The 16,181-nt window shown below is 42.5% G+C and overlaps 3 protein-coding genes across 4 annotated transcripts; 2 read left to right on the top strand and 1 right to left on the bottom strand.

The window, feature by feature from the left end:
- Window position 1: 1 nt before the first annotated feature.
- Window positions 2–4,616, top strand: LOC108108750 (chitin deacetylase 1). Of its 2 annotated transcripts, none has more exons than XM_017216908.2 (6): window positions 2–107; window positions 201–270; window positions 1,485–1,596; window positions 1,721–1,851; window positions 2,547–2,696; window positions 2,999–4,616. In XM_017216908.2, exons 2-6 carry the CDS (start codon window positions 219–221, stop codon window positions 4,147–4,149), a joined length of 1,596 nt encoding a protein of 531 aa, XP_017072397.1. In that variant the 5' UTR covers window positions 2–107; window positions 201–218; the 3' UTR covers window positions 4,150–4,616. The 2 variants fall into 2 exon arrangements, with proteins under 2 accessions (XP_017072397.1, XP_017072398.1); XM_017216909.2 differs by lacking the exon at window positions 1,721–1,851 and adding an exon at window positions 2,148–2,260.
- A 60-nt stretch (window positions 4,617–4,676) lies between these two features.
- On the bottom strand, window positions 4,677–7,512 carry LOC108108751 (guanine nucleotide-binding protein subunit beta-2). Its single transcript, XM_017216910.2, has 6 exons — window positions 7,374–7,512; window positions 6,358–6,803; window positions 6,089–6,290; window positions 5,506–5,635; window positions 5,338–5,424; window positions 4,677–5,169 (listed from the first exon to the last, which is right to left on the bottom strand). Exons 1-6 carry the CDS (start codon window positions 7,440–7,442, stop codon window positions 5,063–5,065), a joined length of 1,041 nt encoding a protein of 346 aa, XP_017072399.1. The 5' UTR covers window positions 7,443–7,512; the 3' UTR covers window positions 4,677–5,062.
- Window positions 7,513–7,798: 286 nt separating this feature from the next.
- On the top strand, window positions 7,799–10,864 carry LOC108108811 (signal transducer and activator of transcription C). Its single transcript, XM_017216997.2, has 5 exons — window positions 7,799–8,161; window positions 8,219–8,360; window positions 8,652–9,322; window positions 9,382–9,535; window positions 9,648–10,864. Exons 1-5 carry the CDS (start codon window positions 7,921–7,923, stop codon window positions 10,462–10,464), a joined length of 2,025 nt encoding a protein of 674 aa, XP_017072486.1. The 5' UTR covers window positions 7,799–7,920; the 3' UTR covers window positions 10,465–10,864.
- Window positions 10,865–16,181: the final 5,317 nt, after the last annotated feature.

A 16,181-nucleotide genomic window follows, 5' to 3' on the forward strand; every position in this document is an offset into this window, starting at 1 on the left:
TGCAGGTGGCCAACACCTAGTGTAAGCGTGGCTGTGTATTGGAAGAGTGTCTCCGTCCACTCCACTTCCATTCGAACCAAGCATTCCCACTCAGAGTCTGGGCAAAAGTTAGTAGAGTTTTCCAAAGTTTCATTTAATATCAGCTTTAGTACCGACTTGCATGTGATTTGTGTTTCTAACCTTTTGCATTCCGCCCGCAGAGAGCTCTGGAATCAATCATGGCGCGTTGGTGGCCAACTTTAAGCATTGTGTGCCTCTGCCTGGCTGTGGGTAAGTACCTCAATTAGTTATAGCACCTAGTACTTAGTGGCTAGTACGTAGTACATAGTAGCTAGAGTTAAGCAGTTGACCTTTGGCGGTGGAAACTTCGCCACTTTTCGCAAGGCTGCCAAAGAAAAATACAAATAAAAACAAACCACTTCGCCTCGGTCGTTGGCCAAGGCAAATAAACTTGAACAAGTACGCTGATGTAGGCTTAAAAGAAATCGAAGTTGACCGAAGTCATTAGCGGCATGCAATCGATCAAACTTATCCTTCACTCAATGATGTAAGATATCACGGAAAAGAGAAGAAACAAGGCAAATCTGTGGCAAGAGGACCAAACCGGAGCTGGCCATAAAAAGAAATTAGCATAGGAAACCGAACAAAACCAGCCGTCTGCCTTGGGTTCCGTTTTTTTATTTTTATCGGTTTTTTTTGTTTCGGTCTCGCCGACGTTGTGTTTATGCAATATCATTTTAATGTTAAATCGAAAACGGGTTTCCAATAATAAGACAAAAACAACAACAACAGCAGCGGTTAGCCAATACGCAAACCCGTTTGGGGAGACACCTTACATGACAAACCAATATTATAGGATCGGACATGATCCACTATCCAGCTCCGTCAGCATTCCCCACTGGCCAGAAATATGGATCTGTGCCTATAAATGGGATCTACCGCTTTCGTTTGCCCTTTCGATTTCAACCGAACGAGATGAAGACAGACGGTTACGAACAAAAATGAGAGTGGTTTTGGTCGGCTAGAAGTTGTACTCGTATTTCCACATTAGCGGCCAAAACCGGTTGAAAGTCGTTCGTGTTGGGTGTAAGTTAACCGTTAGGTTAACCCATGAGGTGCGGCCCATTATAATGGCTCAAGCCACCGATTAACTCATAGAACGGCGGAGATAAATGGCGCTCATAAAGATACCGACAAATACAATTTCGACAGCTAGAATGTTTCCAAATAATTGTTGCAATCGAATCAGCTTAATGGCGGTCGCGAAAAGATTTAATGCTTTAGATCAACAAAGAACTTTTTTAAGTTGGTATGCCTTTGTTATCTATAAAGGAGATTTTGTGATAGTTTTCTTTTGGGTCTCAAGATTTTATGTTTGGTTAAAAACTTATCCTTCTTATTAGAAGATTCTAGAAACACCACTGATGATGTTTAGGTCTCAATTGATTCTTTTATTAAACCCAACCCCTCTTAAATCTCCACAGCACATGGCCAGGACAAACTAGAAGGCGTTGACGTTGAGGAAGTGTGCGCCGATCGTCCCGCGGATGAGTACTTCCGCCTGGAAACTGACGGCGACTGCCGCGAAGTGTACAGGTAAGCCGAACACTAGTCTACAAAAGATGTGTCCGATTGTCCAGCTGAGATGGCTGATGCCCCAGAATCCAATGCACAACACATACAAACGAATTCTTGCACCTTCTTGTATCGGTATCGAAAGGTGCGACAGTGCCGGGGAAGATGGCACATGGCGTTTGGCGCCGATTCGCTGCGCCGGTGGCCTGGCATTCGATGTTCTGCGCCAACTTTGCGATTGGAAGTCGAATGTGAAGTCTTGCGATGTGCTCGAGAGTAAGTGACGCCACCCAGTTCATTCCGCTGCGGATGGTTGCGGCTCAAGATACTTCCCGAGAGCCTCGATCCTAAGCCTACTATTCCCTCTATCTCTGTGTCTGTCTATCTGTCTCTCACCCCTTGTGTGTGTGTCTCTCTATGTCTACCTCTCTGTGTGTGTCACTAAAACCGGGGAAGCCCCGAATCGATCGAGTCATTGCATACAAACACCCCGAATCCCCCCTGAATCGGTGCCAAAGTTCTCCTAGCTAGCAACGCCAAATCGAAATTAGAACATGAACTTTATTTTGTAGATGTACCAAGTCGGGTTTGAAAGAAATTCAGTGTCCTTCGGGTCTGGCCTTCGACGTGATCAAGCAGACCTGCGACTGGAAGGCCAAGGTGACCAATTGCGACGAAAAAGAGAGTAAGTGTGACGTCCATCTAGCCAGACAAGCCAGTCGGGCGAACAACCAAACCAACCAACACCTGTACATACAGTAGTCAGCAATGTTAGACTTCCGGAACTTTGGTAGATCCAAGAAAGAAACAAACCCTAACCCAGCTCGAAACTAACACCACCTGTATTAACCCATCACACTCATGTAAATACTTCTCATTTCAAAATTTAGACATTTGTTGTCACTAACCCGGCTCTGACCCTTTGCCAAACTAAAAGAGTCCTCAACTAACAGAGTCTGTCATTTCCACAGAGCCCCGCAAGGCCAAGCCCATCCTGAAGACGGATGAGCCCATCTGTCCCGAGGGTAAGCTGTCCTGCGGTGATGGCGAGTGCCTGGACAAGGAACTTTTCTGCAACGGCAAGTCCGACTGCAAGGACGAGTCCGATGAGAACGCCTGCTGTAAGTTTATTTTAATGAATTTCTATGAAACACATACATACATACAGAACAAAATATATAGCCTACTTTTGAGCCCCCAGTGAAAAAGGTATATACAACTTCGATTTGCTTAGTAGGCTAGTTAAACAACATCAGTAAAGCAAATTCCAGTCAAATCAAATTCTGGATGCAAATTCAAATTGTTTTCATATTTTGCTTTTCAAATCAAATAAATTTAGAATAAAATATTAACTTAAAATACGAAATTCCAATTACCGCCCATCTATGCAAAGACTAAATCTCGAGTTATTTTCCCTCTTCAGCTGTCGACGAGGATCCCAACCGAGCTCCCGAGTGCGATCCCACGCAGTGCGCGTTGCCCGATTGCTTCTGCTCGGCCGATGGTACGCGCATCCCTGGTGGCATCGAGCCCCAGCAAGTGCCCCAGATGATCACCATCACCTTCAACGGTGCCGTCAACGTAGACAACATCGATCTGTACGAAGACATCTTCAACGGCCAGCGCCAGAACCCCAACGGCTGCTCCATCAAGGGTACCTTCTTCGTGTCCCACAAGTACACCAACTACTCGGCGGTGCAGGACCTGCACCGTCGTGGTCACGAGATCTCCGTGTTCTCACTGACGCACAAGGACGATCCCAACTACTGGACCGGCGGCAGCTACGACGACTGGCTGGCCGAGATGGCCGGCTCCCGTTTGATTGTGGAGCGCTTCGCCAACATCACCGATGGCTCCATCATTGGCATGAGGGCTCCCTACCTGCGCGTGGGTGGCAACAAGCAATTCGAGATGATGGCCGACCAGTTCTTCGTGTACGACGCTTCCATAACCGCCTCCTTGGGACGCGTTCCCATCTGGCCATACACCTTGTACTTCCGCATGCCCCACAAGTGCAACGGCAATGCCCACAACTGCCCGTCCCGAAGCCATCCCGTTTGGGAGATGGTGATGAACGAGCTTGATCGTCGTGATGACCCCACCTTCGACGAGTCCCTGCCCGGTTGCCACATGGTCGACTCGTGCTCGAACGTAGCTAGCGGCGATCAGTTCGCCCGTCTGCTGCGCCACAACTTCAACCGTCACTACAATAGCAACAGGGCTCCTCTGGGTCTCCACTTCCACGCCTCGTGGCTGAAGTCCAAGAAGGAGTACCGCGACGAGCTGATCAAGTTCATCGAGGAGATGCTGGGCCGCAACGATGTCTTCTTCGTGACCAACCTGCAGGTGATCCAGTGGATGCAAAACCCCACCGAGCTGAACTCGCTGCGCGACTTCCAGGAATGGAAGGAGAAGTGCGACGTTAAGGGCCAGCCCTACTGCTCGCTGCCCAACGCGTGTCCTCTGACCACCAGGGAGCTGCCCGGAGAGACCCTCCGACTGTTCACGTGCATGGAGTGCCCCAACAACTATCCCTGGATCCTCGATCCCACCGGCGACGGCTTCTCCGTCTAAGGATCGCGCCGCCATCTTCCATCTTCCCAAACAGGAGAACAACTCACAGTAGTTCCACCGAGAGTCTGATAAACTAAACAATGAAAAGCCCTAACAAACTGTACAAGCGAGAAAATGCTCAACCATCTACAGAAATACTCAATTTGTTGCCTCTTGCTTCTTGTGTGATCCTAAACCAGTTTCTTTCCGCTATTATTTATGTAAACTTGCGACTCCCATCTCTTGTCTCTCCTCCACTTTCTATCTTTCCCTGTACATCTTTCTCTTTATCTGAATCCTTTCCTATCTCTCTGTTGATTTTAAAAGTGATTTGTTTTAATTTACTTCGCTGCTTCTTTGACCAGATCAAAGACTATTTTCACAAACAAACAAAACCAAGCGCCAAAAATCGCAGCAGCAAAATATCTTCGTAATTGTATAAGTATTTTTTATAAGAAAAATATAAAAAATATATAAAAAATTAAAAAGTATTGGTCCTTTAACTGAGGGTTAGTGATATTGAATAAATAATTAAGAAGTCTGATTAGTTTGGTAGTACTACTTCATACATTTTATTTTTGCACTTTACTGGAGGCTACGTTCTTGTTCTTTAATTAAGTAATTAATTATTATAATTATATGGACGCTTTGCTTGCAAATGCAAATTTACTAATTGCAAACGTTCCTAAAATTGCAAATTTTTCTTTTCAGAAAAGCTAGTTTCTGATTTTTCCTTTAAAGTTTAGTTAACTTCGGTTTAATCAAAATAATTTTGCTAATTTTGGTACCTACTTAACGTTTTTATAAAGCTTAAGGAATTTGCTTAAATATCTGCAAACAATTAAGATATTTACGTCTTTTGCATTTGCAAATAAATCGCTCGCATAAAGGTTGCCTGTAGTTTTGGACGATATTGAACCCAGATCAGAGCCGATTAGAGCCACAGGCGCACTTGCTGATCCCAACTGGTGGAGGCTAGACACATGCCATTGGGGCACAGGCTGATGCAAGTGATGCGGTTCTCGTGACCAGACAGAGTGCCTGCGGAGGAATGTGAAGTGGAAAGAAAAGTCAACAAATCGATATAAGTCAAGTGCCACTCTGAGCATTAGCCTGCCCATTCCCATTCTGTATCACGGAACCCGACAGTGCAATGGGTACACATATACTCAAGTGACCAATACCCAAAAGCCAATAGGCTATACCCACCCGTGTGCCGCTGCTTCATTGTGTCCCACGAATGCACGTTGCCCTCAATGCCGCCGCACATGAGGTAGCGCCCGCTGGTCGATAGAGCTAATGAGGACACGAAATCAGATTAAAACCTGTCAAAAGTCAAGGCGACCAAGAGCGCCGACGCTAAGACGAAGAACCCACCACACGAAGTGAAGCCCGTGTTCTTCTGGGGCGGCTCATACAGCCCGATTTGCTGGTCCGCCCGCAGGTCGTACATGCGCGCCGTTTGATCCTCCGAGCAGGAGGCAAACCCAAAGCCATTTGGATGGTACTGGAACAGTGAAAGAACAAGTTTGAAAGTATTTAAAAATACAATATGTTTTTAAATGACATTTTACTGCATTTCTATACCGATTTTATTAAATTATTTTTTTGAAGTAAATAAAATAAAAAGTTTTTAAGATATTTCCTATTCATTTAACAATAAAGATATAAAAGATATATTCTCAAATTTATCAAAAACTTTATTTACTTACACTTAATGAATATCTAGGTCAATTATATAGTTATCTCTTGTCATTTAATAAAAAGACTAGTAAAATGCAAATACCTAAAACGACTTGGTAAATCCATTTCACGACTTTCAAAAACAATATAAATATTACAACAGTATCAATATAAATAAAAGAACAGTTAAAATTAACAAAATATTATGTTATATGATTTGTTGAGATATCATGACTCATTCTTAGATACTCATTAGAACATTAAAGTGTGTACTTACGCAGACAGAGGACACGTCCATGTCGTGTCCGAAAAACATCTGTTTATGGCCTTCTTCACGTACATCCCACAACTTGGCAGTCTTGTCAACGGATCCAGTAATATAAGTCTTCATATCGGGCGACAGCGATAAGCCGGCGATATCTCCGGCATGTCCGTTAAAATCCATGGTTTTGACGCCCTTCTCCAGATCCCAATGACAGCTGTTAGAAAGGAAAGGATTTTTAACCATCTTAAAATGTTTCATAGGTAACTTTTATGACAACCCACATTTTCATATCACCTGAACCGGTGATCAGATGTCCGTCATCCAGGAAACGACATGAGCTGAGGAATCCCTCATAGCCCATCAACTCCTTAACCATCTTGGCCACTCCAGAGGCATCGCGGTTGTTAACATCGTAAACGGTGCACTGGTTGTCCATTCCTCCGCAGGCCACAAAGTTGCCCGACGGCGAGAAGGCTACCGTCATCACCCAGGCGGATCTCAATGGAATGATCTGCACTTTATTGGCTGTCCAGGTGTCCCAGATGATCAGCTTTCCATCCAGAGATCCAGTGACGCAGTGACGAGAGTCCCCGGCAAAATGCACTGAGTTTACCTTGTTGATGTGCCCCTTTAGAATCTTCTTCGATGAGAATCGTATCTTGGGCACATCTCCCATGTCGCCGCATTTGTCGGCCAAAGTGCAATCAGCTTTGGATTTTTGGTCATCCTAACAAAACAAGGTCAATAGCAATATTTATTTGGTTATATGTCTAATAAGAAAATCTATTTACAACTAAAACGAAGATACTATTATATAATAGTGCAAAATTATATAATATTAAATAATTAATATGTCTAAATTTTCGGAAAAGTGATATTTGTCATCTTTTTATGTAAAAATTTTAAAATTTTATAATTGTTCTTCTTACAGCGGTGTCGTAAATCAGTTACATAATTTTACTATTAACATTTTTTTTTCTGTCTGATGAACATCCCCCGAACACCATGAGTATTTAGGCCCGTTTTATTATCATCAAAGTTAGCCAATGTTTGTATTCGGTTACCTGCTCTTTTTTAATTTTTTAATAAATTTTTCGTCTTCTTTATAATTTTCCTACATAGATACATTTTTTTTAATTAAAATTATAAATATTTCTTTACAGTTTACGTCTTATAGAGTGTAGTTTTTAGTTTTGCGTAAATATTTTTTTCTCTTCAAATGAGCAATTTAAAATAAATTATTTTTTATTTAATTGTTAGTTGGGCAAGAACATTATATCCCAAGGAGTTGATTCACCTTAAACTTCTGTATCATGCCATTGATTTCGTCGTAGAGTTTTTGAGTTTCGGGATCAATTTTCGGCATGATTGAGCATTAATTGAAAAACGAAGGCAGAAATATTAGTAAGAGTAACTTTTTAGTTTTAAACCGCACCGCGTCGCACAATAAACTGAGTGTTAAACAATTTGTTTTGCCTACTTGTTATGATGTTTGCTTTTTGCCGTAGCGATAATGCAATTAGCTAATTGGATTAGCCGTTAAATACAAATATATACAAAGGCGATTTTTGGGCGCCAAAAGTCAAAAACGAACGCAGTAGCGGCCTGCCAACTTATCAGAGTGAAATGCATTTCAATTCACGCTTTACAACACTAAACTTAATGGGGTGACCATTTCATATATCAAAATGTTGTTCCTATCACCGAAATCAAGCTGGTCACTCTAATTACACAACTCTCCAGAATCAGCTGTTCAGTCACCTCATTTTTGTTTTCCCTGCTTTTATTTATTACAATTACCCAAATAAACACAACGCCAGCATGGACGCGAAGTAGGAAACGCCATGGAGACGCTGCCATGTGCCAACCAGCTGCCGGAGCACCAGCAGCCGCAGCAGCAGCTCGTGAATCTCAGCATAGATGCGAGTCTGGCCGAGAATGTGGTCAGTATTCCCAAGGAGCTGATCCTCATTTCGCTGGTCTCCCAGGAGCAGTCGCTCTACAATCCCAAGCACCCCAACTACCGCAGCACCAAGACCAAGGATGAGAAATGGCTGGAAATCGGAAGCAATGTGGGTTGGTCAGGTAAGTTGTTGGACTAGTGGTTTCACCGCGAAAGTTGATCCGAACCCACTTCCGCAGATGTCCAGTGCAAGTCCAAGTGGAAAGCTATGCGGGATCAGTACTGCCGGGAACTTAAACGCGCTAAAGCCTGTTCCAAAGCGGTCAAGTGGAAGTACTTCAAGGAGCTGGATTTTCTGCGTCCATATGCGCTGGCAAGAAAGTAAGTTTGACAGAAAGCTTAATTAATGCTACAGATGAACTATCCGAAATTTGCCGACAAATTCTTCATTTAAGTACTTAAAACGATTTTCACTAAGTACTTTGTTGTTTGACCTACATGGCAAATATAGAATATTTTTGTTAACGGCATTCCATGCTAAAGAACCTAAAGTACTTGAAACTGATATTTTCTTGATACCTCATGACTAAGCGATATATATATATATATTTCTGTATACTGATCTATGTATTGCATTTAGAGATAACCTTTTTTAACCTGCTACTCCTTTAGTTACAGAGGAAGATCTGGACAGAACACCAATGGTATCGTTCCTACTTCAGTACCAATGTCGCTGCCTCTTAGTACTTCCTTTAGCAGCAATAGCAGCAGCCAGAACCTCAACCTCTCCGGGAACATTAAGATTGAAGATGCCAGTGCCTCCACGCTGCTGGACAACTGTACCTTCAGCTCAACCAGTTCAGCCGACAAGAAGTCAGCACCTACTTTTTTAACTAGCCATATTGGAGCCGTGTTGCAGCAGCAACAGCAACAAATGCAGACGCAGCCGGAGACCAACTGGAACTATCTGACGGATACGGGAGGTGGTGAAACTCCATCGATCATAGTGCAGTGTGGCACGGCCAACACTACCACTGTGGTGGATACTCTCTACAACGAAATAGTGGACTGTGTGAATGCCGCCAATCAGTCAAACTCAGCGGCAACAGTAACTTCGGGTGTATCCGCAAATTCAGCATCGCACAATCCATCGACAAACGCCGAGGAGGAGGATGACGACCCGATACACACCTTCCTTAACATGGAGAGCTATTTTGAAAAAGAACTGATTACGCTGATCCAGCAGGAGGACATGATCTACAACTACGGCAACGAGAACTATCGCAATGCCAAGCTCAAGATGGAGGTGTGGGAGGAGATCGCCAGAAAGCTGAAGAAGTCGGGTAGGTGGTAAAATAAATTCCGGGAATGATAACGGCTTTAAATACATAAACTATTTTAGTGAAACAGTGTCGGCTGAAGTGGAAGGCTCTAAGGGACCAATATGCACGGGAGCACAAGCGATTAAGGACACTGATGCACATAGACGCCACTTCGCGTTGGAAGCATTATGACTCGCTCAGTTTCCTGCAAAAGTACATACAACAAAAGACCCTGTAAGATTTTGTGATTTTAATGAACCACTTTGTATTAAATTAGTACTGAGTATCATAGGTATTTGATAGAAGTAACGAACAGAGTGTCTAATGATTACCTCTATCCTTTCAGAGATAGCGATTCGCAACTCAGTATGCTCATACCCAAGAATGATCCTGTAAGGGAACTGGAGGAGCATATGGTTCACCCTCACTCGCCGCCAACTCAGCAAAGTACCTTGGAGTCATCTTCCTCAAGTTCCCAGCTCAACATCCCCGCCATGCCTCATTTGACGGGTCCCCACAAGGCCGAGCAACAACAGCAACAGCAGGAAGATCATCAGCATCAGCAACAGCAACAACAGGCCAGTGAGCTGTGTGTGGCCACCTACGATGAAATGGACATCGAGAACTACATCAATGGGGATGCACACCATGATGAAGAGGAGGAAGATGACGAGGATGAGGAGATGGAAACCACAACGGCGGCGGAACAAACACCTCAGCAGCAAGATCAGCATGTAATCACCTATGAGCATGACGATGGGCCCGTTTACATGGCTGTTCAAAACGTTGGCGGTGCCATGACCAAGCAGGAGCAGCTCAGTGAGGGAGCCACCAGCCTTGAGCATCAGCAGCTACAATCAGCTGGAGAGTATCAAAAATTGGAAATACAGACTCCAACTACTCCTCGTTACCAGAATGCTGCTACTACCCCAAGCTCCACTTCTACGTCTCGCTACCACTCGGCTCCCATAACGCCTAACAAACCCAGCCACATGGAATTCCCTTCCAGCAACGGCCACAATTCTGGTGAAGATGATGAAATTGGAGCCTTTTTCAGGGCAGTGGCCATGAAAATACGTAATGCTCATCTAGAACCGGTGGCTTTTACCGATCTGCAAATTGAAATTCTGCGTGTCATCAACGAGGCACTGAGGAATCACTAGTATCACTAGTGACCTTACGCTACCTAGAGAAGAATAAGGAGCTTGAGCGGACCATCAAAGGTTTCAGGGCGATTTATTCTAGTTTTAAGTGTTATTTCAAAAGTGTTTATTTTACTGTCTAGACGAGTTGATATTTTTGTACATTTTCTTTTTAATGTGTGAACTTTTTAAAGCGGAAATCGATTGCTAAACCAGCTCAAAGGCGAAACTTAAAATGTTACGTGTAAATAGACCAAAATCCAACAAAACAGAAATAAATAGTGTTTATTAGCTTAGGATGATTCCGGATTCCGGATCTGTCGGAACCGGAACTAAAAATTCAAATTATTTAAATATTTGTAACCAAATCTATTGTAATTCGTACAATGTCAAAAAGCAAAAAAATATATTTTTAAAGCAATTTGTTGACGAAGATATTGGTTGGGGCATAATTATTTTTTGTATTTTTTATTCGGATGGGTATTAAGTAATAATATTTACAAAATAAATTAACTTCTTATAGTATATATTTAAGCCTCCGTATTATCCGCAAATACTGTTACCGAAAATTGTGGACTTTTCACCGTGTACTTGCCAGAAGGACCCCTAAAATACCTTTTCGCGAATTCACCTCATACCGCACCCTGTATGTATAGAAATCAATGTTTCTGGTAGTTAGAACTGGAAGTTGATGTAGCTTGCTTCAGGGTAGTTCCCTTCCCTTGCCCGTTCTCGACCAGGAATTCCCCATTCACCCACATGCAACCCCAATCCACACCCAGTGACGATTCCCGCAGCTCAACACAAACATTTAGACAAACGACAAAGCGTAGGAGCAGCTGCCTTCAAGTGGAGCACTTGCAGAGTCGACCCAACCCCCGTATCCAGGTCGTACATAAGAGTACATATTCCCCATGTGGACGACGTACTATATAAATTTACACATAGAGGAGAGCTCTCCACCGAAAATGGTCTCTCTTTGGCATTGGGCAGAAACCGGTTAGACTGAGGCATCCAATGGCTGGATGGTTCGAGAGAGACAACCGTAGTGCTGCCCGTATATAAGTCGGAAAACGGGGGCGGGTCCAATTATGAAACACTGGGTGTGGCCATTCCCGATGGCAGATGGCACCAGCTGCTACCTGCTGCTCCGTCGCTGCTACTACTGCCGCACGGAGAATTTATGTAAAAGTGAAAATTTTTTAATAAACATTTTCATTTTCAGGCGGAAGTTCCGTTTGCCGGGGCTAATCAGACGTAGCGCACTTCGGGATCTGGAAATGGGAAATATTTGCCATGGGTTCCACGCCTGATTGATTCCTTTACCATGTGGCCATTGCCAATTGCCATTGGTTCGGTGGTTCTGGGCTTTCGGTTTGGTTTACTCTGTTTGCCTTTCCAAATTAATTTCCATTCTTTGCTAAATGGTTGAGTGCGCGAGTTTTAATTAAAATTATGTGGCTTTGGGCTGGTCAATGATGGGTACAGGTGGGTTGATTGGCATTGGAGAGATCATATGAATTATTATTTTCAGAATTTAAAGAACGGTTACGTTGCACATTTAATGTAATAATTTATAAAAATCAAAGTCATATTAGTCAAAGTATAAAAGGTTTAGTTGAAAGTAATTTCTTAGTTAAAAACAAAATATTAATTTAAACTTTTATAAAAGCAGACCAATGAAGTTCATCACTTCGAATATATTTAAGACCATTTTTCAATTTTTCTAATAAATAACCATTCATATATGTTCGGAATGATTTTTTAGCATAGGACATCTAATATATTAATTTTATACTTATTTGGCTTGGAAATGCATTGTATAAAAAAAATAACTTAAATGCCAATTTTAAATAACTGAAATATTTTAGTTTTAGTGGGTACACTGTTTGATAATATTAGAAACTTAAGCTACAAGAAAGGGGAGAAGGGCCACAGCTGCTGGGGTTTTGCTTGATAGATAGAGAAGTACTTAAACGTTAGACTTTTAAGCTGTAAATGTGTGCCTTTTAATTCCCATTTTCATAATATGCACTTCTTATAAAAAAGGATTCTCTAATTGCAAACAGTGTTTAAGCAAAACCTTGTTTTAAATTAATATTACAAGTCGTATTATAAGAAGAACCCACCTCAGTTGAGCTTGATTGCTGGGTGTTAAGTTTGGTTTGAGTTTCATTTCAGATAGTTTTACTTACCTGCTTTAACTTCCTTAAAACGTTTCGTTATCTATTTACATCACCCATGCTTAACCTCTTAAAGGCCATTTTCAGACTCAGAAATAAATCCTCAATAATATTTATTCTCACTCACCTTATCGCATTAAGCAACCTTTTCCCTGCAATTTCCAGGCCACGGAAACTATTTTCGCGGCTCATTTAACGGGTTCGTAGCATCCGAGGAGAGAAATCATAAAAAGCATATAAAAAATACACATTTTTATTGCCTGGGGGCAGCTTGTAAGTATCACAGTTCGGCAGGAGTTTCAGACACAGTTAAAGCAATTTGCAACTCATTCCAGAAGGCGCTCATCCTTGGCATTAAGTATATCAAATTTGCCACGATTACGGAGACGCCTCGCCGCACTCACGCCCACGGGCTGGACCCAAGAAAAAAAGAGAGAGACCGAAAAGGGAATACATTCGAAACTCATTTCCTGCCCGAGAAAAATTATGAAAAAATGCAAAAAGCTGGAGCCGCCTGGAGCTTTGGGTCAGGAGATGGCAAGATAGAAAGACAAAATGCTGACAAACTGTTGAGTGAATGTGGCCCCGACTCCTTTCTCAGCGAACTGTTATCATAAATAAAGTCAAGCCAAATGTCAGCGACAGGCCTCATATCATAAAGCAAATGCAAGTGGCGCAGTGAATCGAAATCGAGGCATCGACATTCAGTTTGGTCGAAACCATTCACGATTTATTGTCCGATATGCGATGCACTTTTCCCTCCAACAGCCAGCAGCCAACAAACGGCAAAACTGGCCAACTGCCCAACTCCTTTTCGCTGTCCTGTCTCTCTGTTAAACTGAATTGTTTCCGGGAACTGAACCAGCAACAATGGCAACGGCAAAGCGCTGAAAAGCTTGTAAAACATTTGTAGCAACTGCGACTCGAGAGTTCGGAGCCGGAGTGCCGAGTTGGCCAATGGACGTGCCACTGGCAGCTACTGTTGACCACGTTCACCGCCGAAAATGTTTTATTCATAAAGCTTAGCGACAAGATCGTCGCCCCGTCGATGTTGCTGCTGTGTCGGCCGGTGGATGTGGATGTGGATGTTGCCGATGTTGCCAATGTTGCTAGTGTGGAGCCGGGTCCAAAACCTATGCTAATTTCAGATGCAACTTATCAGCCGACGCGCATCTTGTCAAGGAGCTTTTGTGTGCGGCTGTTAGAAATGGCCTCGAAGCCAGCTCCACTCCATCTCCATAACCATATCCATCTCCGACTTCGAAAACCCACCGAGGGGTGCTAATCGCCAAATTTACAACTTGATGCAAACTTTGCCCCGCAAATGGGCCAGAAAACAAAACGACCGCACTGCCAAAAGTGGGTGGGGCTGGTGGGCTGTTGGGCTGGTTGGGTTGTTTTCGGGTTTTCCTCGACAAACTATAAAAATAAACCGAACGGGTGAGGGGTGGTCTGCCAAGCCGGGAAGTGTCCACACTTTCACTCGCCCCGAAAAGCAGGCAACGGAAAATGTAGCATTTGAAAAATGTACTTTTTTCACACTTTTTGGGGTGACGGGGGAGAAAGGGTTTAGAAGATGGTGGGTAGATCTGTTGGAACAGTAGAACCAAGTAGATTATGTTAAATACATACATTAATATTCGTTGATATTTATCAAGACAAATTTCTCGTTTATCTTTGAAATTAATTTATTATAATAATTATAATGGTTATTATCAAAGATTCTCAAACTTTTCAAAATATGTTTTTCATATAATAAAAAATTAGAATATAAATTGATTGCCGAAATAACTGAAGGTATCGTAAGGTGTCGAAATATAATATAAAAAATTAAGGAACTTGTTTTTTTTCCACTTTCTTCCACATTTTACAAAGCTTTTTACTGCTTAACTAGAAATATCCTACAGAATGATTAATAGTTATTTTGAAAAGAACAGATTAAAAATATTTGTTTATATAAATTAAAACATGAACTTATGATTCGAAAAGCAAAGACTTAGATAATTAAACTGAATTAAAATGAATTCAATCTCTAACCATTTTTAGATCATATAAATTTACTACATTTCAAAGGAGGTTCGTAATATGTAGCACCACTGTACCATGGTCCATTTGGGTTATTTTGGGGGGTACCTTTGTGCCGCAGAACAGGCCGCATAGTGTTAGTTACAAGACACATAACACTTTGTTATGTGCGCTTGACAAAGTTGGGCAGCGAGACAAGCAGCGGTAAAAGTGCTTAGTGCCTTAGTTTAAAGCGGATCGCATCCTTTTTTTCTCTCGGGAAAACAGATAAAACGTACACACGTTCCGTGGGGTGGAAAAAGTGTGGATGTACATAACGAATTGGGTGCTAATATGGTCAGAAGCATTGCCTGGAACACAACGTTCTAATGCCCGACTGGGGAAGGGGAATTTTCGTGATTTTTCCGTTGTATTTTATTTTTAAATTTTGAAGATTTGCACATGCTGATAACGCGCCAGAGAATGGAACAAATAAATCTCAGGCAAAGGAAACGGATAACGGATATTTGCGGAATTCGCAGACACGTGTGTGGAGAGCGGAAGGCATTTGGAAACCGTTTAGCGGGGTGACTTTTCCCGCATATGCCACAGGATATCCCAGGAACCATATGGGGGGATATTCGGGGGACGGAAGGGGGGCTTAAGGGCTTTGGAACCAGGCTGCGAAAGTGCCAAAATGCCAGGCGCGACAAGCTCCAACACCTGAAGCCCGAAGACCCAAGCACGCATCGGACAATCATCGCCACATCCCGGGACCCATGATCATGATCCATGATCCACTCGTTGCAGACGCACAAAAACCATCATCGGCTCTGGCAAAATGTCAACTTTATTAAAAGAAATTATAAATTGGTATGCCAGTCCCGAGTCTCAAGTTTCGAGCTTCGAGTCCCGTAGTCCCGGAGTCCCAGTCACCACTTCACAGACACCGCGCGCAAAATTCCAGGCTCACACATCATTAAACGAGCAAAAAACCGAGAGATCCGTCCAGTCAGTTCTCTAGTGAAACGTTCGGGAGTTTCGGGCCCAACTGCCGCTGCCTTTGTCGAGCCCATTACAATTACTGACAAAAAGCATCAAGGTAGCAATAAAAACCAACTTCCATTAGTAGGGTGGAGTGAAAAGTTTTGAGCTCAATCAGGAAGGTCTTTAGGAATTTGTTCTAATAAGAAATCCTTTTTTAAATGAAGAAGTGTTTTCTCAGGGTACACTTATGAAATCCTCATTGTGTTTACAAATATATACTTACTTAGTAATGATTTATTACTATATCATCTATTAAATCTTTCCAAAACAAAATGTATCTAATATCTAAGCTTGTTTAAGTTTGTTATTTCAATAATCGCATCATATCCAAATACCTGTTAGTACTCCTCAGCCCACCCTCTATACCAAAAACTGCCAAAGAATCTTTATCAACAGGGAAAAAACACACGCGCAGAGAAACGAAAAGCTCATGTCAGGCCATTTAGAATTATGATAGAGTTTTGATGTTGTCATAAAAAAATTTAATTGAAATACCAAAAATGG

Source organism: Drosophila eugracilis, unplaced genomic scaffold (assembly GCF_018153835.1).
Source record: "Drosophila eugracilis isolate 14026-0451.02 unplaced genomic scaffold, ASM1815383v1 contig_2154, whole genome shotgun sequence".
Classification (NCBI taxonomy): Eukaryota; Metazoa; Arthropoda; class Insecta; order Diptera; family Drosophilidae; genus Drosophila; species Drosophila eugracilis.